General features: G+C 33.3%; 2 protein-coding genes across 3 annotated transcripts; one reads left to right on the top strand and one right to left on the bottom strand.

The window, feature by feature from the left end:
- Positions 1-954: 954 nt before the first annotated feature.
- Positions 955-4834, top strand: LOC126769279 (dnaJ homolog subfamily A member 1). Its single transcript, XM_050487960.1, has 8 exons — positions 955-1168; positions 1743-1949; positions 2038-2285; positions 2405-2563; positions 2668-2823; positions 3083-3254; positions 3447-3574; positions 4161-4834. Exons 2-8 carry the CDS (start codon positions 1751-1753, stop codon positions 4308-4310), a joined length of 1212 nt encoding a protein of 403 aa, XP_050343917.1. The 5' UTR covers positions 955-1168; positions 1743-1750; the 3' UTR covers positions 4311-4834.
- Positions 4835-4983: 149 nt separating this feature from the next.
- On the bottom strand, positions 4984-23576 carry LOC126769263 (nuclear factor NF-kappa-B p110 subunit). 2 transcript variants are annotated; one of them, XM_050487934.1, is made up of 22 exons: positions 23207-23576; positions 22499-22635; positions 20823-20968; positions 20338-20446; positions 18572-18704; positions 17191-17295; positions 16461-16572; positions 14589-14761; positions 14440-14489; positions 14292-14354; positions 13745-13976; positions 13277-13314; positions 13038-13097; positions 11561-11686; positions 9288-9397; positions 8478-8653; positions 8230-8367; positions 7768-7970; positions 6961-7071; positions 6556-6720; positions 6239-6382; positions 4984-5454 (listed from the first exon to the last, which is right to left on the bottom strand). In XM_050487934.1, exons 1-22 carry the CDS (start codon positions 23361-23363, stop codon positions 5356-5358), a joined length of 2787 nt encoding a protein of 928 aa, XP_050343891.1. In that variant the 5' UTR covers positions 23364-23576; the 3' UTR covers positions 4984-5355. The 2 variants fall into 2 exon arrangements, with proteins under 2 accessions (XP_050343891.1, XP_050343889.1); XM_050487932.1 differs by having other exon boundaries at positions 4985-5454; positions 14580-14761; positions 23207-23575.
- Positions 23577-24219: the final 643 nt, after the last annotated feature.

Genomic DNA, 24219 nt, shown 5'->3' with positions numbered 1-24219 from the left:
GATTTACAATTTTATTACAAATTAATGAAACTTGAGATAATCCAAGTAGTGTGGAATGACTTTATCCCTACTTCTGAAACAAAAACGAAGCCCTGAATCCACTAATAAATAAGGAATTAAGGGTCAAGCAAAACGAAGAAGGATTCCCACGTTTTCTTCTTCATGATACTCTTGTCAAAGCGGTCGAGGTCGCCGTGTAGTATTATGAACAACAGTTGTGTTTATTTGATCGGTCCATCGTATGAGCGTCCTTTCACGTGGACTGGAGCTATCCACCTTACCTTGAACGACAAGGCGCTTTATAAGACTAGGACCCCAACAATCACATAAAACTAAGCCCGGGGACGGGGACGATATAATCACGCTGTACGTAATCATATTAAAAACTAAAAAATAATATTTAAAATAAGTATTGCAACACAGTGTTCACTTTGTGTTCCAATACTATATAAAGTATAGAAACGGAAAAGGTTACTGAACTGAATATAACTATTCATTTGAATTATACAGTACAAAATCAGGGTTCAGCTTAGGGGGTCTCATCATAAATTTATAGGACAAAAATATTGATTGCATGTAAGACACTGAATATTATAAAATGTAAACCGACGACTTAGGACGAGTCGCGGGAAGCCGTTGGATGCGGGCAGCGTAAGACCGGCCAACGTGGAAATCCTTGGAGGAGGCCTTTGTCCAGCTGTGAAGGTCTTTCGGGTGATAGGATGATGATGATGATAAATCAAGTATGTTATCCAAGTATGTTATCCAATCTAAATTTCATAATAATTATAACATATATTGGTATTTTAAATGGATTTATTTGTGTATGGATAATTATATTATATTTTTTTACTGTATAATATTAACATTTAACCAAATATTTGGGAACATAATTATGAGGAAAATAAAAACTCAAATCGTGGCAACACTAGCTACAATAAATATATACCTACTTGGAAATTTCTCGAACGAACACGTTTTTAGCGATCGAATAATCTACAGAAGTGAATAAGTTCGAAGGTTCTCGCTGCCTCTATTAAGCTGCTAATAAACGTCATTCGGTTTTTGTGAAGTTGTTCTCTGACTCGCGTGCGTAATTTGCAAAATCAAGCGTTGCTGATAAACGTGCATTATATTGTACAGTTTTATTAAATCAAATTGCAAAAAGGTGAGGTGTTATAGATATTTGATTCTTTTTGACAAATGGCCTATATAAGAATGATGCATTCAACAATAGTCTTACCTGTTCTAACAAAGTTTTAATTGCATTAAATTTAACCTTTATACTAAATTTATATTTTTTGCTTCATCATCATAATTCTTGTCTAGTAATTATTAATTGTGAATTTTATATGTTAAATACGTTTCAATTATCCGATAAAACGAAAGATAAAATGTCATTTTACAATTTTAACTTCTTTAATTTTTTTGAAACCATTTATAAAAAATTACACGACATGAAATATTCTTTTTAAAATTATATCACACTTACTATAGTATGGTAGTGTTATACGTTCATTATCATACTTTTAATTTTATGCTTGAAATACATTTGCAAAATTAAATTAATCAATACACTATATTTTAACATCTTTGTATTTTATAAAAATGTTTTATATATGTTTCATTGCTGCTAAAATAACATCCATGTGTTACATACACATTGTAAAAAAAAGTGGTAGCCAAAATAATTGTTGAAATACTATTATATCACAGTTATAATTATTTTTATTTTTGTGTAGGCATCAAAATGGTCAAAGAAACAACATACTATGACATACTTGGAGTGAAACCCAATTGTACATCAGATGAATTAAAAAAGGCATATAGGAAATTAGCTCTTAAGTACCACCCTGACAAGAACCCGAATGAGGGTGAACGGTTCAAGCAAATTTCACAAGCTTATGAAGTTCTCTCAAATCCTGATAAAAGAAAAGTCTATGATCAAGGTAAACTTTTAAGTATTTCTATTTATTTCTGTAATCATAAAAATAGTTCTATTAAATATATAAAACTTACGATTCAATATTTGTTAAGGTGGTGAACAAGCTTTGAAGGAAGGTGGAGGTGGAGGAAGTGGTTTCTCCTCACCCATGGACTTGTTTGACATGTTCTTTGGTGGAGGCTTCAGTGGTGGACGACGACGTGGACGTGAGAGGAAGGGTAAAGATGTTATACATCAGTTATCCGTTACTCTGGAAGAGCTTTACAAAGGAGCAGTTCGTAAGCTTGCTTTACAGAAGAGTGTTATTTGTGACAAATGTGAAGGCAGAGGTGGAAAAAAGGTTTGAAATGATTCTTTGTTCATGTATAAAGTTTCATAAATTAAAAACAATTACAGTAAATATTTTGTCTAGTAAATTAAAAAAAAATCCAAATCAATCTAATATACAACATTTTATAGGGAGCAGTACAAGTTTGTCCAACTTGTGGAGGTACAGGTATGCAGTTACAAATACAACAACTTGGACCTGGTATGATCCAGCAGATACAGACCATGTGCACAGATTGCAGAGGTCAAAGAGAAAAAATTGACCCTAAAGATCGCTGTAAAGTTTGCCAAGTAAGTGTATATGTTATTGGTATTATTGCAAATTTACCAGTAATCAAATAAATTCTAGTTGGCAGACATTTCAATTAAAAAAAAATAATAAATTTTGTTTTTAGGGACGCAAAACAGTTCGTGAGAGAAAGATTCTTGAAGTTCATGTTGATAAGGGAATGACTGATGGTCAGAAGATAGTATTCAGTGGGGAAGGGGATCAAGAACCTGAGTTGGAGGCGGGAGATCTTATTATTGTTTTAGATGAGAAGGAGCATGATGTAAGAATACACATTTTTTACTCACAAAGCTAATTGATGATATAAGAAATTTAGCCTAAATGGCTACAGTTATTGGATTACAATTGGGCACAATTTTTTTTTATGTAGTGCAATATATTAATAGTATGTAATGGCTTCACAAATTATTATTTTAACATCACATTTACAATAAAGTAAATTTTAAAAGAAAGTTGTCCTTATTAAAATATTAAATACAAATTTCAAGTTTCCAGGATAATAAAAAATATATTTGTTTCAGGTGTTCAAAAGATCTGGGAATGATTTAATAGTTAGAATTAATATTGAGCTAGTTGAATCTTTGTGTGGCTTCCAGAAAGTGATTAGAACTTTGGATGATAGAGATATTGTCATAACAGTATTACCTGGAGAAGTGACGAAGCATGGTGAAGTAAAATGTGTTATGAATGAAGGTTATTATTATTTCTAGTTTCCCATTTTTTATATGGTTAAGTTATTGTTTTTTCATTATAATTCAATGAAATTTTAAGGATCAAGTAAATAATATAATTTCTATTCAAACTACTTCATGTACAAAATGTCAGTACCACTTACATTGATACCAAATATGATTGTTATAGTACATCACTTTTTTATTTTTTCAGGTATGCCGATGTATAAAAATCCATTCGACAAAGGACAACTTATAATACAATTTTTAGTCAATTTCCCTAATAGCATTCCACAAGGAGTCATTCCAGTTTTGGAAAACAGTCTCCCACCTCGACCAAGGGTAAGAAATTACTATAACTTTTTATTTAAGTAAAGTAATAGTTCTTTACTATCCCTCTGCATGGCGAACTTCGCCACGTAATGTTTCATAGGAGGAGATTTCGATGTCACCGAAACCATTGTATTATTTTATATCCAATTTAAATGTGATAGGGTCTTTTGAAATGAACCATACAATGTTAACTTACTGTAAGTTTTAAGTAAATTTTAATCAAAATTACTGCGAAAGACGAAATGCACTAAGCAAGTTGTCAATCAATCTTTTGTAAGAGTACACTGGTGTATCATCTGAAAAAGAATGATGTGTGCTAAGTAAAGTAAAAGAATTTAATAATTACCCAATACCAAAATGATTGAAAAGATTTATGAATGTATAAATTATATATTTTTGCTATTCATTATAGTAGCTTCTTTCTTGTAGTTTTGAGAAATAATTTGTTATAAATTATATTGTTTTTTTCTGCCGCTACAAATAATTATTGAGTAGTAAAAGTTTAAAAAACACTAAATTGAACACTATTTTTATTTTTTATTTTTTTATAATCACTAAGTTATAGGGAAAATAGTATACGAAATCAAATGTACAGGTGGAAATTCCCGAGTTGGCAGAAGAGTGCATGTTGATGGACCTGGATCCGGAGCAAGAGTCCCGACGGCGCCGCTCGAACCAGGCGCATGCGTACGAGGAGGACGATGAGCACCCCGGCGTCAACCGTGTGCAGTGCGCTACGGGCTAGCCGATTTCATATTGATAGCTTATTCTGCGTATTTTTTGCAAAACTGTATCCCGATATAGCATCGATTAATCCCTTTACTAAGTTTACTATCTTAAAGAATTGCAGTTACTCATATTGTTATTTATATACATTATATATTATCACCCCTCTTATTATAATTACAAAACATATAGTGCTCGATTTATGATCGCGGTTTTAGGTCTCGATCTGAATGTATTATGGTAATGTTCGAGTTTTAAAATATTTACAGCTTATTGTCACTGTGATTTTCTTTTTTAATGTAGGGATTGGTTTAAAATAGCATAATGTAGTGTGTAATTGACAGGTTTTTGCTAATAATATTATTGGATTCGATATATACGAAATAGATTGAGCTAGCTGATGTAGACCAAATAGAAAGGATTTTCGAATTGGCAATACAGTATAAATTGTGGGCCTGGTACAGTTTTAACCAAGCAAACTAGGAAACTGCTTAAAATTTATAGTAATAAAAACTACCTATATCAATAAACTCTTCTCGATAATTTATCTTTTATTTTCTTCCCTTTCGTTTTATACTCCATTTCTATATAAACAAGACATAGAATAACAAAAACAAAAAAGAATTATTAACCTTTTAATCATTATTCTTAAAATACATTTCAACAAGACAGTCATTGTATTATTAAAAATATATAAATCCATTTTGAAAACTACATTACCTTATTCTATACCGAATTTCCTAAAAAAAATATTAATATGATAAAATTAATGGCAATCCAATATATGGACTACATTGTATTTACAAAATATAGTAACATTTAATAACATAAATTTTTTACATGTGGTATTAAACAATACAAAAGTGTTTCTTTTTTCTAAACATCAACTTATTGATAAAAAAACACTTCTTAAAATTTAAATCACAAGAGAAAAATGTTTTAAAGTCAGTAATAATTATGTAATAACTATTAGTGTCATAGATTTAATTAAATGAATTATTATACATAAATTAACTTCAAACTATGGAGTTATAAATATCATTTGTCCAATTAGCAATTCAATTTCAATAATATACATATCTTTTTACTATGGAGGCTGCTTCAACTTCGCCCATGTCCTCTAGTAGATGAGCTAAAGATTTGGTAGTGATAATATCACTATCCTGAAAAATCATATACAAAATATGAATTATTTTAATTCTCACTATACCTTGTCCATTTGGTTATTTACTTTTTGAGATCTGCCTTAAAAAGTATCTGCTATTTCCGCCTCTACATTCGCGGAAAAAAAAACCTTAAAATGCAAGTGTAGATGGTTTCGCCCCGTTAGCTTTACAGATTAAGTAAAAGTTATCTTTAAATTGCGTCATAAGAAAAAGATGTAAACTGCCTTATTCTTATTTAATTGTACATGCTGAAAAGTGTGCATTTGCATAATCTGACTATTTGAGGGTTACGCAAGGTAGATCATCAACTTGCAAAAAGTGTCATTCTCGAGCGCGGTCGATTTCTATTTTGAATTCGAGAATAATGGAAAAAATATAATCAAATGAATAAATCGAAAATAATTATTTATATACTTAGGTAAATTAGTACATACTCGTACCTTGAATCAACTGAAATTTCAATGACATATATAGATTAAACAATCCTATATTTCTATAATATTTTACATATTTTGAAAATAAGCCAATCATCATTGCCCATGGAATGCAACCTGCAACCGGAGGGCTGATGCACAGATGCGTTGTCGGCCTTTTCTTGAAGGTTTGTTTCGTAATATAAAATAAGCTGTTACATATTATAAACACAATTAACACATAGAAACCTACACTTGTTCTATCTGTCAAAAAGTGAATAACCAAGTGGACAGAGTACAGTAATGAAAAAGTGGTACCCATTTATCGTGTTGTTGTGTTTAAGAAGAGAATGGACGTCAACAAATACCTTGAGTTGCAGCAGCAGGTGTCGCGCCGAGAGCGCGTCCCGCGCCAGTCTGCGCGCCAGCTCGCGCCACGCCGCGTCGCGCTCCAGCGCCGCCGCCAGCTCGTCCACGAACTGCGGCAACTCCGCCAGCGCCGGCTCGGCCTCCTGCTTACACGGCGGTCGTCCATTATTATACTCAAAATGTTACGCGTCTAAAGGAGATTTGGGGCCTGACTGTTGAAGGTCCAAATTCCTTTCTGTCCCTGCACCCGTGAGTGTTTTTGTCTGCGTGTGAGTGGGTGACAAGTAGACAGTACATCTAGACAATATATACTAACGTCTTCGTCCGCTGACTCAAACTCGTCCTCAGGCTCCGATTTGATATCGTCCTCAATAACGATTCGTGGGTCCATGTAAGCCTGTAGTAGTTGTAGCAACGCTGGTTTATCGCGAGCTAGTTTCCACGCTGGTTGGTTGTACTCTTCGTGTTTCGTCGGATCCGCCTTACATAAAATTGTGAAAGAATAATAAAATACCTTTGATCGAAAGTAAGCCAAAATAACATCAACATCGATTATTAAATATATATAAAACCTTATTTACTTATCATTACTTTGTTATTGATTAGGTGTCAAATATAATTATAAACTAGTTCCTTGTATTATAATTATTAAATATAATTGAAAGTTAAGCTTATGCATAAACTTTAATACATAATCAAATTTTGATAAGATCACGCTTACTTTGTTTTCCAAAAGATGCTTTGCTATTTCAAGCGTATTTTCTTTCATTTCTCCATCACATATAATTTGAAGAGGCGTGTAGCCGTTTCCATCTACCATGTCAACGTAACTCTAAGATAAGAAAACAATACGTTAATTACAATTGTTGTCCTCTGTTTATGTCAAGGTAAATATTCTTTACTATCCTGGCCGCTAGCGTATGTCTCAACCTTGCTTTTATTCACTGATTTAAATTTGAAGTTAAGTCAAGTTTAGGGAACTTGCTCAGAAGGATCAGAATAAATTGAGTCTTGTGTAGAAAAGTACAAGCTAGATTTATTTAAAGCCAACAGTGTAATCTTTACTAACATTATAAATGAGAACGTTAGTTTTTTCATTTGTTAAGTGTTCATGTCTTAGCTACTCAACTGATCTTGAGACTTTGCATACACGTTGTACCTAAAACACCTCACGGGCGGGCGATGTTGTCCACTTTAGAAATGTAACAAGTAACGCCACTTTTTAAAATTACTTGTTGTGGTAGTGTTACTATGTATTTTTAGCGTTGACTGACGATGAGCGGTGAGATAAATAAAATCATCTAGATTTTTAGTTAAATTGGAAATAAAACAATTTCTAATGCTTAAACTGTATAAAGCTAGACTTATTTGGGGTTTTCGTTAAAAATGTGGCACAGCCTGTAAATTTGAAAACGTTATCGGAACAAAAGTTAACCTTAATAAAAATCTATGCTTTAAACGACCCACATCTTCGATTCCGAGTATCGTTAATTTCGGAACCCATTAACATAAGACACGAGAGACGTACGCGGTCGGCGGGGAGGGCGTGGCGCGGGCCGAGCGGCTGCAGCAGGTCGCGCGCGCCGCGGCGCCAGGCGGCGGCGGCCGCGAGGTGCAGCGGCGCGCGCCCGGCCGCGTCGCGCGCGAGCGCGCTGGCGCCGCGCCGCCGCAGCGCGCGCACGCTGTCCGCGCAGCGGTAGATGGTCGCCAGGTGCAGCGCCGTCTGCTTCTCTGCGCGCACCCCACCACCTCGTTAGCATCGCTGTCCCCGTTCCCACATCTCGGCATAATGATAAAATATAATACGTGATGAGAGTCGATACGATCGCTGTATTGATCGCTGGGACGAAATTAGGCTCGGCATCGACTCGAATTGGTAAGTACCTTATTGTATCGCAGGGGAAATATTTTGAAGAGAATTTGATTTAATCGGATATCAATAGATTCATAACCAAAAATATGAATAGATTAAATATACGTTCGTCATTACCGTTGTTATAGGCGTTTATATCACAGGGGACGGAGTAGGTTTTGATAGCGTCCAAAAGAGGTTCAATACATGATTGATATATAACAGCATAGTGGATGGCATTGTTCCCATCGCCATCTTCCTCCATTGGATTGCAGCCTGGAATCAATTAAATTAATTATTTTTGATAAACAAGATAAGCATTTGAACATTTTTATACATTTAAAATGACTTCGAAAAGGATATTGTAAAGTTTCGAACAAACATACCTTTTGACACGAGGAATGTAACCAATCTTGGTAGATCGTTTATGACAGCGAGATGAAGGATGGTTTGCATCTGATCGTTTTTCAAATTCAACAGTTTCGTCATTTTCATACTATGTATGAGTTTTACGATATATTCTAGACTAGGCTGATTGCTGCATAGTGTCATATGTAAGAACCTAAAAAACATTTTATCACGTACATACTCAATTTTATCAATTATCAGTAATCGGCGCTGGTAATTCTAATTAACTAAGCTAGTGAAAAGATTTAACATAGAGTTGTTACTTCGACCGTTTGGATGCTACTAATTACCCTCATAAAACTTTGGATTGTCTAAAAGCACACGAGGTATGCATCTTGTATAACAATAATAATAATTTATTGTGAAAGTAAGTAAGTAAAAAAATAAATAAAAACAATTATAATATAAGACTAGGTACATAGCTTTGTGGCAGGCTAATTATTTATTAATGATATACAAAATTATTATACTGACTTCCATACTAGGCAATAAACCTTTCTTGGATAATCTAATAAATATAAATAAAATATATGCTTGGCCGCGCATTGTCGATGTAAGAACGTTTGACATTGTGATTGTTAAAAATACCATCACATAAAATTACTTCATATGAACTTAGTTTTATTTTTCAGGATCCCCGTATTGGTAAAAAATGATTCGCAGCTACAGGAGCTTTTTATTACTAAATTAGCACAACCTATTCCGCCCGATTGCCTGTCACGAATTAAAATAATAAAATTGAAGCATGTGAAAATCAATACAGTCAATATTACGTAATGGTTACTTACGTATCTCCATTACTCAATCGCATTTCAAAGAGTCGCTCCAGTTTATTTCTAACCATTTGTTTCTTGTGGCCCGTTTTATTTCTGATCATCTCGCATAATTCTTTGACGAGCTGAAAATATAATTGATTTATAAAAATCACAGTTTGTTTTGAAAGTTAAATTGTAACTTATAATAGTTCAATAATTGTGACGGCAATGTTAATGAATATGATTATGGTAAAATATCTTACCTATACAGGATGGGAGGTGGGTCTCTACCTTAATCTCTGTAGTTACAGGAAAACTTTTTTAAAAGGCAAAGTATAAGGAAAAGTATACATTACCTATCGGTAAGTCGCAAAACTAGATGATGACAGATAAAAATACGAATTTGCATACAGTTTAGCATTTTGCGAATATTTTTTTACCGAAAATTTATGATTTGATATAATTCTATATAATCATTTATTTGTAATTTTGGAAAGTTTTAAAAAACATGAATCAATGTTGTATTTGTTAAATAATAATTACAACAAAAAATATTTAAATGTCTTTAATTCCAACTGATGTCAAATAGGTAAATACATATTATTAAATGTTAGACATTTCATATTAAATTCATATATTAAAAAAAAAAATAAAAAAAAAACAATCTTATTTATTGGTTACGTAAAAAATTTACTCTTATCAATCCTTAGTTTTAAATAAGAAAGGAATGAGAGACTAAGGGGCATCTGAGATGAAGATGTAACAAGAAAAATAAACATTCTTTATTAAAAAAAATATAACAATATAATCACATATCTCAGAATAACATTTTCATAGATAATTTCAAAATAAAGTTTTGTTGGATTATAACTAAAAAATATATTTAATATCAGGGTTGATTCAAGAAACACGTAAAATAATGCAAGTAAGATTTTTAAATATCGTTTTTTTTTTACATTTTTACTTTAAATATCATTAAGAAAATCTTCTATTACAATTTTTTCGAGAGTAAAATACAAATGTTACCTAATGATATAATTGAGAATGTTTTGAATTCACTCTTTGGTCATCGTAATCGTAGAACAACGGCGCATCTGCGATTCTATACTCACATTTTACATGCGTATTTAAGTCAAATATATGAGAAGTGTGACAAGACTGGCTTTGCAAATAAAAAAAGAAGAATGACTTTGATAAATGTTACTTATTTATATATTAAAATAAATATATATTTAAAACCGCCTTTGCTTTACGACTTAGACGATTTATTCGTTACCTTCTGGTAACCTTTAAAATATTTTATATTCTATATTTTTAAAGATTTTTTTTCAAGAATATTTGTGAATATTTAAAGGTTTATAAATATATATTAGCATTACATATGGCACGAACCAAATCAACAATTAACAACACTTAATTATAAATTATATAAGAAGTAGTCTGACAAACTTCACATTTATATTTAATTTTTTATTTACGATTGACAAATTGACAGACTTCTACTATTCAATAGCCTAAATGTATTTTAAATATCTTTGGTAAACAAATCTGGTTATCTAAATAAATATGTTCTATGATGATTGAAAATAGAAAAGAATAGATAAATAGGGAAAGTTTAAAGGTTTTCGAAAGTTATTTCAAACTTTCAAATACGATAAAGGACGGTGGACGTGAGTTTTGAAAGAAGATGAATTTAAAATCAGTAAAGAAGAGAGTCATGAAGCATCTGTAAAGTATAGTAAGATGTAAACGATTGAAGTAAAATGGTATTGTACATATGTATATTAGTTGTTACGACGAATTGTTTTAGAATGCGAACAGTTCTGAGTTTGAATTGGATAGTGTCCAAAGCAGGGTAGGCTCAGGTCTCAGTCTTGAACAAACATGAAACAAAGTGATTTGTGAGGTCGCTCAGTGTTTTGTCTTTTTATAAAACTGCTTGATGATTATATCTGATAACCTGATAAATATAGTTCTTGATAATGTGTTGTATCATCATGTAGTTATTGATTAGTAATGTGATGTAAAGTTGTTTTATAATTAATTGAATTAAAAAAAAAAAAAGGAAATTAGCCCGAAAAGCGACGGGGCAAGCCGCCCACTATGGTATGCTATATATAGCTAGTTAATTCACTACTATATTATAAATTCTTAGCTTAGCAAAATACTTTGTGTTTTCTTATCATAGATTATTAAGCATGAACTTAGTGATGAATAAAATATAGACTTGTGCTTGAAACATCATCTACTACTAAAATTAAAAACTGTGGAAAATATGCATTCGCCATAAATCACAATTCACTTACTTTTTTAACTTCAACTCCATCTTCTGCTTTGTAAAATGCTGAATATTCAATATTGGTTTTCTTTTTAATATTTTTAGAATTTTCCTCTTTGACGGTACCGACATTATTTTCCTCTGTCTTAATGTTCTACAAAAAAAAATCTTATTATTTTTTTACAAGTATAAATTCATAAAAAACATACACGATTAATACGCCATTAACTCACATCCTATTATTGTAACTTGTTACCCGACCTTTTTAGCGTTACGAGTAAGCTAAGTAATTCGGCTTCGAAACTTGCGGAACCTTTTTATAAGGACAATTTTTAATGACAAATCTAATTATTATCCGTAAGAAAAACAAATATTAAACAAAAAAGATTATACTCAGAAAGTACAAATAATTGCAATAGCCTCACTCATTCTACATTCCAATGGAAAAAGGAGTAACGATAAACAAACAATGATTTACATATTCCATGCGATTTGCTATATTATGAACTACAAAAAGTTCTCGATTATTGTATCTTTATTTATAATACATCATTATTCTATTTAACTACTTATATCCACTTTAATTTCATTTTTAGATCAATTATGAGAATATATAGGTTATTATACAATCAATGAATATATTTGACGGTGGTAGTTTCTAGTTTGACAATCAATAAGTAAGTGTATAGCTTCAATGTTGAATAAAATATTTTGCTTTGGTTTGATTTGATAGCAACTTAGCCGAGATTTAACGCCACTCTCTCACGAATCCATTATGAGTACCACATAACAATTCATATCATTAGTTTATTTATCTTTGCTGCCATTGGAATCGGCTAATGCAACTCGTTTTTATTATTAGCATATGATGTCCTGACTGATTTTGGTCACTCCGACCAATCTCAAGATTAGCCAACTACGCAGGACATACGTGCACAAGTATGTGCGCAAACACAGATGCACTCTCTATTCCCTATCTCTTATAACCCTATGGGACGACAATCTGACACGATTGGAAAGAGTTTAGACGGAGGATTTATTTTGTTATTTTTATATTATAGGTTGGCGGACGAGCATATGGGCCACCTGATGGTAAGTGGTCACCAACGCACATAGACATTGGCATTGTAAGAAATGTTAACCATCGCGTACATCGCCAATGCGCCACCAACCTTGAGAACTAAGATGTTATGTCCCTTGTGCCTGTAATTACACCGGCTCACCCACCCTTCAAACCGGAACACAACAATAAAAAGTACTGTTGTTTTGCGGTAGAATATCTGCTTGACATGGTTTCCGAGGCAAGTGTGTACACTCCCGTGTACAAACTACCATTTATCAGAATCCGGGCTACAGGGGAAAACCTTCGACAGAAAAACCCAATAACTTTTTATTGCCCCACCTGGGATTTGAACCCACGACCTCGGAACTTGCGGCCTACTGCGGCCTCTAGATCAAGGAGACATGTTTATTATCATATAAAAGTGATATAAAACAAAACGTACTGTGATTCTTCCTGAATCAGCGACCAGCATTCCCGACTTAATGAAGTCCATTGTACTTAGCTGAAAAAACATAGCGGAAATGACATATACTAAAAAAAATTAACCTAAAGTTAAGGAATTATAAAGGTATTTGTTTTTAATTGCAAAACGTATAATTAATATCTTAAAGTAGACTTTTTTAAGCAGTAATAATAACTTATTAATGTGTTATAAATGATATAAAAAACAAAAATATTTACCCCGCTTATGTCGGTACCATCGTAATACTGGAAATATTCTGAAAATAAAGTTTTATCACTATAAATAAATAAATTGAAAAGCACATTAAATTTATAACAGCGAGTGAACCACAGAGTAGTATGTCACTTAACTGCAGTCTTATAACGGTAATAATATCGTATAACAGTAATAGGTGCTTATAGTGCCACACGTTTCTTTTCAAGTTTTTTAATTTGTCGCAGGAAAACAGACGACAGCTGCCAGCCCGTACTCGTGTCGATGAAATAGTCAATGTTTGTTACAGAACCTAGAAGAAACATAGACTGCTCCTTACACCGTAATCAGATGTCGCTTCTCTAGTGCCTGCTACTGGACTGACTCACCGATCATTTAAAAATAGAACCCAGCAATATGTACAAAGTATAAAGATGGCATAACAAAAAGTCGGAGGAGGTCTACCACCTGCGGCAGTATAGCTATGGACTGACCGGCGAGGTCGGCGTCGAGGAAGCGGCGGCGCTCGTCGGGCGCGGGCTCGAGGATGCGCTCCATCTCCGACGAGTGCAGGCTGAGCACGGGCGGGCCGGCCACGGCGGGCGCGCCCAGCAGCGGCGCGAAGGCTGAGCCGGCCGGGTCGGCGCCCGCGCTCACGCTGTGGCTCCAGATGGCGTCCGCCATCAGCTCCGACGAGCTGGCGCCCGCGTGCGCGCCCGCCGGCACCTGCGCGCGCACACGTTAGCCTCGGCCGTTCCTAACACTAAGATTGTGCGCCCGCGTCCGCGATCGCATTCTATTTTTTTTTTCAACTCAGTAGGTGGGCCCAAATATTACAGTTTTGAATTCTCGGAATCCAATAAGAGATTCTCAACCGTTGCCGTACGACCCGCCATATACGAATCGAATCGATACGATGATGTTCGACTTCGAGGGATGTCATTATCAGATTTTTTAGCTGTTTGGTTTGTAACGTTTAAGAACATATCGGGCTGGGCGCCCGATATGTTCTTAAACTAAGCTTTACATAAAACGACTCACTTTGATAGTGAAGGCGGGAGTTTCGTTCATGATCTCGTCTTGCGTAACCAAGTTGTCGCTTTGCTGGAGAAAAGAAGTTATAAATTGAACTTCATTGTAATAATTTTACAATGACGATATCCACCATTTAAAAAAAAGGTATACTCACATTTATATAATCTATAGTAATGGGTAGTTCATTGAAACTTTTAATGGAACCTGTAAGTACAATATTTATTTAATAAATAAAGTCACAATTTTGTATAAGTTTTTTGCCATAAATTTGTAAATATAATCTTTAAAATATACCTGTCATACTATCAAAGGAAGAATAGGAAGAGTTAGCCTTTCTCTTCTTTGTTTGGCAGTATATCGATTCCGCTTTGTATGTGAACTCTCTGGGCTCACTCGTTCTCCCGTCGCTCGGTCTAACCAACTCGACGAGGACTTTCACGTCTGATGTTATTTTCGGATCCGAGTAAGCCGGGGTTCTGTCATTTAATAAAAAAAAACAAATGATAAATTTCCATTATACAAATAAAAATAAATATTAATTTCATCTTTATACAAACTACTGTTCTATGACAAATATACTTCCTTTGTCAAAGAATTGACTTAATAATAATTAAATTGGGTTTTGTTAGTTTAGTACAACATTTTTTTATTAATTAAACAATATTTTTTTAAATATATTATTTACCAGTTGATTGTATAACAAATGATCTTTGTTTATTTAATACAAAGATCCTCTTGCTACGTTTTCTTATTCATTATAAACATTATTTATTAAAGCCACTAATAGTTCAACATATGTTAACTGTTTGTTAATTTTAGAATTTTATTTATTTATTACTAGTTACATAAAAATATATAGTAATATAAATTATATTTTAAAATATCTTTATGTTAATTATTAAAAAATATATAATACTAATTTATTCGTTTAATCGATCATTGGTTGAGTTCTAAACAGTTTGTGGTTCGTTACGTGAAAAATTTATATCTTGAATGTCGGCGAAGAAAATAAGAGTAGAAAAAAAATATGTTTTTAACATGCAAAGTCATATACGGTTTCCTCAAAATTTCAATAATAATTATTGTAGAATAACGTCCAATGGGCGAGCACTAGCCGTAATAAATTGTATTGAGATAGATGATAACAAATAAATACAAAATAATTTAAATCACTCATCTCGTGGGATGTTTGCTACGTTCGATGATGGTTGTAATCGTGAATTTTTATTATATTTAATTATTATCATTCTTTCATTATTTTCCAACAGCGTCACTTCCGTGAATTCCAGATTAAAATTCTATATATATATTTTATGAAATTGTGTTCTCACGATCAGTAAAATAATGTTATTCTTATGAGAATCATAAAGATTCTTCAACAATGATAATATGATATTTTTAATTGATGTGTAAAGAGTTCAGTTGATACATGGCACCATGTGGCGGAGCTGGAACGGGAAAATCCGATCCGATCTAGCTTCGCGGAGACGATGTCGACGTCGGCTCGGCCCTCCCACAGCCCCGACGCCCGAGGCTTAATTAAGATAGGGATAGAACCCTGGGGCCGTGGATGCGTGAGGTGGGCGTCTTGCGTGTCTTATTTCAGACCGCCCCGAGGAGGACGGCAGCCGGGATAGCCTCGCACTACCGTATGCACTAGCGAGGAGTGCGGGGGGACGAGATTACCTGCGCCCCCTGAGGAGAGCGGGAGGGGGGGCGAGATTACCTTCGCCCCCTGAGGAGAGCTCCGCCGAGCCACGAGCAAAGCAAAGCACGGGAGAGGCCACGGATACGTTATATCAACACGATCCCGCAGCCTCCCCGAACCGAGCCGAGGAGGGCTATCGCAGTGGTTTCAGAGGGTAAGAATCCCACATAACCCTTTTCCCCCCTAATGGGAGCTGGGTACCTTTCTAAAGGTTTCCACTGCGTGAAAAAAAAATATGGCACCATGCGCAACGAAGTTGACAGCTGGTTGTTTAAATTTTGAATGACGCAGCCAACGACCGGTTGGTCAATAATTACAAGCAACGTTGTAAAATTATTCACTTAATATATTTTTATAGTTTAGTTTTTAAGTGAAGAGAATAATTGAAGAGGTTTGAGTTCGATTCGTTCGTTCGAGGATCGTTGTGTCAATAAATTCTGAATAATGTAATAATATAATGTAGTTACTTGAACACGATGCCGTACTGGTGATGCACGTCGCTCTGCGGGAACGACGCGTCGGCGGTCCACACGCGATCGCCGTTTTCGTCCAATTCGAAAAATCTGATCTTAATGTTTTCTGAAAATATTATAAAAGTAAATTAACCCTTTGTAAGTTTGTGTTTTTATTCGCTCGTTGTTCAATTCACATCGCATCACTGAATAACATGATGACAAACATAATTATATTAAGATATAAATTGTATCAGGTTACTGAATAATTAAGACCGTTTTACAATAGTAAAATAACCATCTCCCAATTTATCAAATTAATATGTTTATATATAGAAAGAGCACAGTATAAATTAAGCTCTAAATTGTTATTCTGCGTATTACCCATAAGTGACAAACACTAGTTATCTTTCTTTTTCGTACTAATTTAAATACCCTATCTCTTTCACACGACAGCGCAATGTAGTGAAATGTTACCTACATTTCATGTAAAACAATGCGCGCGTGTGTTGTTGCGGAATAATTTTTTCGTTTGTTTTATTAGTGTATAAAACATGTATACATTTTAAAATTATGGCTTTGGCCTATTTCAATGACACAAGTACAAAATACAAATAAATAACGTTGACCGTGAATTGAAATTATAAAATGTGATCTAAAATAATAGATTCATTAATTTTATTTAGAAAACGTGTTCACTTTGTAGTAGCCACATTACAAGTAATAAGGTCAATTTAAAACTTACTTTTGTTAACTTTCTCCACGAATATGAAAACATCATCTCCGCCCTTTGGTCGGCCGCAATAGCGACTGATGCGACATATTTTCAGATCATTCGTGGCTGCGCTCTCTAAATGAAAAATAAATGTCAAATATTACAATAAATAAAACACGTAGATGTAAACTTAAGCGGGTCCTAAAGTCCAAAGTCGCGGGTTCTTATTCTCATGAGTCAGCTGTAACAGAAAACATCTTCGGCAAACCTGCACGTGTCGAATGAAATGCTTACAAATCTACATCCGAACTGTAGAGCTATTCTACATTAACAAACTCGAAACTCACCGCAGAAAAAGGTCGTAAGATGTCAGAAAGTGATATGCGACAATGACCGTAATAATCATAACATTTCAGGAATACACAGATCAAAATATCATATCACCATAATCAACATTTCACGTATGAGCAATGCAAGCAAGTGAGTTCTATAGAATCATACTACTGTGCTTTTTTATTAAGATCATTAATTGTTTCAAATTAATTATAAATACTGTTGACAAACATAGATTGGTAAAATTATTTAAATTGTAATATTCGCTGACGTAGGAATAATTATATTTTGCAAACAAAAACCTTCGAAACATTATCAGTGTCATCCTGTATAAATATATCATCATACTATAATACTATGTCATAATATCATACTATAATGATAAAAATAACATTCTAAACAATCGTTATAAAGGAAATCTTATTAGTGTAATAAGGAGAGAACAGTATTTTTATATACACACATAAGCAAAAAAATAATTAAACTACATTTTATCTTACCGGGTGACCGGTACCAGTGTGAGCAAAATTTCTACCAGTTTTTACCCATATATACACATATGCATGTAATGTTTATAACTATGTGTACTTCCAGTACACTACCAGATGTGTTGTATAAAAGCTTGTAATCATTATTGAAATCTTTTAAAATGAAACATACAAAAGTAACAAACTACTAAATGTCCCCTTACTGTTGGGCTCAAGTCCTCCCTTATTGAGAAAATTTGGAGTTTACTCCACTACGCTGTCTCATTTCAGGTTGGTGGATACACGTGTGCACATTTAAATTCGACCTATGCAGGTTTACTTACGACGTTTTTCCTTACCGCCAAGTACGAGATGTGTAATGAACAAAATAAGCTCAAGAAAATTCAATTTAATTCAAATTCTTTATTTGAATAGCTTGAGTTACATTATATATCACTTTATATAGTAATTCAGTGGTGCTTGTTTCATCCGGCAATCATCGATTAAGATTTATGTGTTCCATCCACCGAGCTATCTCAGCTACAATTGCGAATCAATAGAAAACTAAGTGTAATCATAATTACTAGGAAATTAATTTCTTAAAAACTTACTCATGTTATGAATGGGTTCTGAAAACACCGGCGGACAAATTTCTTTATCAGTCAACAAATCATGAGCGCTGAATTTGAGCCGGACGATATTTAAGTTGATATTCTTTGCTTCATTCTCACACCGTACGCGGAGCTGAAATAAATAATAAATAAAAATAAAAACATAACGCAGTGTTTACTGTAGAACATCGTGACATAAATTTAGTCCCTATGTGTGTAGCACTTCACGGCTCGTAACAAACATTTATCGCTTTTGAGCACGATGACTGTGTAATTGTACACGGCTGCTGTATATGAATGTAAACAACGAACTGATTGTGTTCTGCTGACGCTCAACTTACCAACGATAATATAATACCATTAAACTTTCGGTTTACTAACAAACATTAGGCTCTATGGTGTTACGCTGACATTATTATAAGCTTAATGTAAACATTGTACAGTTGGGTCAATTAGAATTCAAGACAGTTTCTCAGTTTTCATTGTCGCAATTATAGATTAGAATAAAATCAAAATTTTCAGAACATAACAGGAATTCATAGATGTGAAACAAAATGTTATCTTTGTTATACATTATATAACTATATATTGAAACTATTTATAACGAAACTATTTATAATTTGTACAAAATTATATACATATAAAAAATAGAATAAAGAGAATCGGTGTTTTACAAGTGAACAAAAGAGAAATAAAAAAAGACGTAATTACAAGTCTTAGGAGGAAAAAAAAAAAAAAATATTAAAGCAATTAAAATTATTTTTGGGACACAACGGACACTGCCTGTTGTGTCCCAAACACGTGAAGGAACCATTAAGCTTCCAAATGAGGTTATATAATAATATAAGGTGTATTGTGTAATATTAATAGTTATGTTGAATGATGTCAAACATAAGTATAATTTTTTTTTTTTTTTTATATGCCCCGGGATGGCAAATGGCTCTACTCCACCTGATGGTAAGTGGTAGTAGAGTCCAAACGCGACGACGGCCAGTACAGTCGGGAAGAATGTTCTGTACTAGCCGTCCCCGCCTTGCCGGCCCGCAAGATGCCTCTTCACGCCTCGTTTGAAGGAACCCGGGTTGTAAGAGGAGGGGAACACGTGAGCTGGTAAGGAATTCCATTCTTTGGTAGTGCGACAAAGAAAGGAGTTGCCAAATTTCTTTGTGCGCGATGGAATTGATGTCACAGTTAGGCGGTGACATCGAGAACCAGCTCGCGTGGACTTAAGAAGGAAGGGGGAAGCAGGAATTAGAGAGAATAATTCCTCAGAGCATAATGAATCTGTAATATTATGTTACAGATAAAGTTGTTATTTGAACAAAATAAAACATCAATGTTAGGGGTTGAAGCCGAGATGGCCCAGTGGTAAGAACATGTGAATCTTAACCGATGATCGTGGGTTCAAACCCGGGCAAGCACCACTGAATTTTCATGTGCTTAATTTGTGATTATAATTCATCTCGTGCTTTACGGTGAAGGAAAACATCGTGAGGAAACCTGCATGTGTCTAATTTCACTGAAATTCTGCCACATGTGTATTCCACCAACCCGCATTGGAGCAGCGTGGTGGAATAAGCTCCAAACCTTCTCCTCAAAAAGAGGAGAGGAGGCCTTTAGCCCAGCAGTGGGACATTCACAGGCTGTTACATTACATTACATTTTATAAAACATCAAAGCCGGACGTGCTAGACATTGCTTGTTATCCTAACACCTAGACTAACAGAAGGCAGTACATTCCGTGTTAAAAAATATTACCAACATACCTTGTTTTCATTATATGGCGTATCTGGCGCAGATTCTGTCGCATATTTTTTATACAACATCGCTGGTACATCTTTCTTAGCAGTATGAATTATACCCATACCACTGAACCTGTCAAAACAGTTAAGATTTATATAGATCTATTAAACATTTTTTATAAAAGTTTTTCGTCACATTTTTCGATTTGTGCCCAATAAACTATAAATGCGAAAGTCACTCTGTGTGTCTGTTAAGCCGTCGATCTGCGCCAGAACTCTTTCAGTCGTGTCGTATTGTCATCCCATCGAATTATGAAAGCGAGGGAATAGAGTGCTCTTGAGTTTACACTTAGTATACTATAATATGCCCTGAGCAGTTGGTTCATCTCTCTTAAGATTAGCTGCCGCTGCCGAAATCGGTAAGGCCTTCTTCTCCCTCTTCATACTGCTATGCATGTTTATTGGTTAGGTCCATAATTAATAGAAGTGTATTTAAATAAACAACTCACGCGACTCTGTAACTTCCATGTTCTGGAAGAATACTGCTTACGTCCCGATCCTGGTCATCTTCCAGCAGTTTATGTGGATGTTCTTCTGGTTTGTCATGCCGAGCCAATCGACATCTTAAAAGAGCTTTCCCAGTAAAATTTCGTAACTAAAATGATAATTAACAATTTAAATAATCAACATTTATTTAAAGAAAAGATCAACAATTCAGCAATAACTATTGTTGATTAATTTTGATGATATAACAAATATCATAGAGTATAGATTTGAGTTTGTATATTTATTAATTTATTAAAAAGCGTTTATATCATGATCTAGTAGTTTAAAAAAAATATTTTTACAATAGATAGCTCATTTCATTTATTGAAGTTATCCTTGCAACTGCGAATTTGAGTTTATTTGTTTCGCTTTTACATTTTATCTACTCAACTAATTATCATGAAATTTTATATATATCCCTGTCAGGGATGTATATATAAAGACATAGGGTACTTAACAAACCCCTTCTCGTCACACGCGGGCAAAAACGCGGATGGAAACTACTATACTGTGCATGCATAAATGCATAGATAGCATCTTACAACCAATCCCGCCACGGTTAGTTTTATGTATTAGTATTATTCAAGTTTTATTTATTTATTTATTTAGGATTAAAACCATGACATACAGTAATAAATACAAATTAAAAGTTTACAAATTAATAGGTTTAAGGGTAAAAGTTGCCCTACTTATAGGTAAACATTCAATTGTTTTTTATTATCATACTTTTTCCAGATATGTATTTGTAAAATTCTAATTTGATATAATATTTTATTATTAATTTGATTATTAATATTTACCCTAAAAGTATGTAAAGTCACTCAACATAACATACACATACAAAAACTTGATACACAACCTTTACCATTTCTTTATAAATAATTTATTTTTACCTATTCCTTATTCCATTAAAAGTATAAATGTTGCTCGGTTTTCCTAAACATTATTAATTTATCACCTCCGTCTTTCTAATCATTGTTCAGTTATTAGTTTTAATTATAGTAATTAGTAAAAATTTATGATACTTAATATTAATAGCCCAATCTATTAATGAAAATTATAAATTTGTCAAATAAGAGGAAAGTTCCAAACAAAAGTATACACTCTCCTACATGAGACAAAAGAGATTCAGTGAGTTACTACTACTGACAAGATCATTATTTTTTCAATTTGTGTTTTGACCATAACCATATGGCAATTTAGTTTATTTCAATCAATAGCCATTCATAGTCCACTGCTGAACATAGGCCTCTCCCAAGGTGCGCCAAAGCTCCTTGTCCTCTGCCTTAGGCATCCAGTCGGTACTCACCTTCTTAAGGTCATCCACTTTCTTAAGGTCATACTACTAGTTACCATCAGTATGTAAAAATTGGCTCTGTAAGAAATATTATCCAGGCCTTACAACATCAATGTTTTACCAATCTGGGAACAAAGACATTGTGTCCCTTGAGCCTGTAATTACTAACTCACTCATCCTTAAAACAAAAATACTAAGAATTATAATAACGAATTATAATAATTCTAAAGAATATATGCTGTGTGGGTGGTACCTAATCAGACAGGCCTTCAGAAAGCCCTACTATCACTTTCATCCTGTGAAATAATTCAAATAAACAAATATAAAAAAAGGCTTTATTACCTCGACAGTTGGGTGAGTTTTTAACTTATTTGATGATTTGCCAAGGAGACAGCCATGTGTACCAATCATTTCACTTTTGTATCTAAATCTGAAGTGGTTCTGTGGTTGCTCCACAATGCGCAGTTCAGGACACTTGCCTGTTTTAGAGGAGTCATTATTTTTTTTTTTATTAATGATATAGATGATATTGATAAAACATGTAATTAGATACAATAATTATTATTCTATGCATATATAAAATATTAAAACTATTCTTAACATTTTTTGTTTATTTTTTTAAAGTGTGAGGAGAAAGTAAATGCAGTTAGCTTGAGGACAATCAAAGGTGATAACAAATAGATTAGCATCCAATTTAGTATAAGAATAAATACAATACAGATAGTACTTTTTTTATCTTTTTTATTATCATTTTAGCAAAGTATATGTACCAAATACCATTAAATATTTAATCTTTAAAAATAATGCATACTCACAAAATGTGCATGCCATTAATTTAGAATGATATAAGAAAAATTGTTTAATAAATTTTTTTGAGTATTTAAGTGTGATTGTACTCTAGCCTAAGCCTAATTAAATAAAATTAAAAAAAAAAATTCTTTTTTTTCAATAATAATATTATTAATAATAATATATTATTTTTTTGGTAATTTTAATACAGGATAGTGATGATAAAGAAGGGGTCATGTTCATACTGTATATTTTACTTACTATTGTGCGTGTATAATTTGTCTGTACATGATAACTCCGAAATGTTATTGGCCAGTTGGGGTACTTGTTGCGACGGGGAACTATAAGGCGATTCTGTTTGAGAAAATGGAGAATCTAAATTTGAATCACTCATAGTATCGGCTTCACTTGTAGACATTTTGCAGAAACTTGTACGACAACTTGAGGATAAACACAATCTACAGTGTGACGAAATTTAAATGCACTAATCTTGAAAATCACATTTATTTATTACATTAATTATATACGTTTGTTTACAAATAATTACTTAAAAAATAACTAAATTTAAATTGATTAAGTTTCAATTACAACACAATGGCTAATAGTCCGATATCAACACAACATGATAATTCCTATTGCCTTATTTGCCTGACAGTTGCAAAGTGTTACTATAATAAGCTGTACCAAATCTGTAACTAAAATGTTATATAAAACAATTTTCACTGCATAAAAAATATAAATTGTTGTGATGTTAATTTATTGAATTATTAAGGTTTATTTGTAATGACTAAAACTAGCGATCCCCCTAACCTGTTATAATTTTACTAATCTGTAATAGATAAAAATTATAATAATTTATATATACATAAACCGTCCTCGTTTATCGCTCTTTCTGTGAGTAAAAACCGTATTAAAATCTGTTGCTAGGCTTTGAAGAAGTGAGCAGCAATACACACAGAAACAGACAGTGACTTGATATTTATTTATCCTTAAAATTAAGATTACTTCATAATAACTTCTTTCTCATTCTTACTACTAATATAATAAATGCAAAAGTGAGTTTGTATGTTACGCTATCACGTCTTAACGTCTCCACCGATTATCATAAAATTTTGCACAGCCCTTTGTCAGAGGAACAATAGGACATAGGGACTTCACACCTATTCATTCACGGGCGAAAACGCCTCTGGAAACTATTTAAAAATATGTTTAATGATGTTTATGTAAAAATCAAAGTAATAAATAATATAGTTATTATTTATTTTTTCATCTAT

Source organism: Nymphalis io, chromosome 6 (assembly GCF_905147045.1).
Source record: "Nymphalis io chromosome 6, ilAglIoxx1.1, whole genome shotgun sequence".
Classification (NCBI taxonomy): Eukaryota; Metazoa; Arthropoda; class Insecta; order Lepidoptera; family Nymphalidae; genus Nymphalis; species Nymphalis io.
Note: the sequence above shows the minus strand (reverse complement) of the source record. Positions and strands in the feature narration are given on the sequence as shown.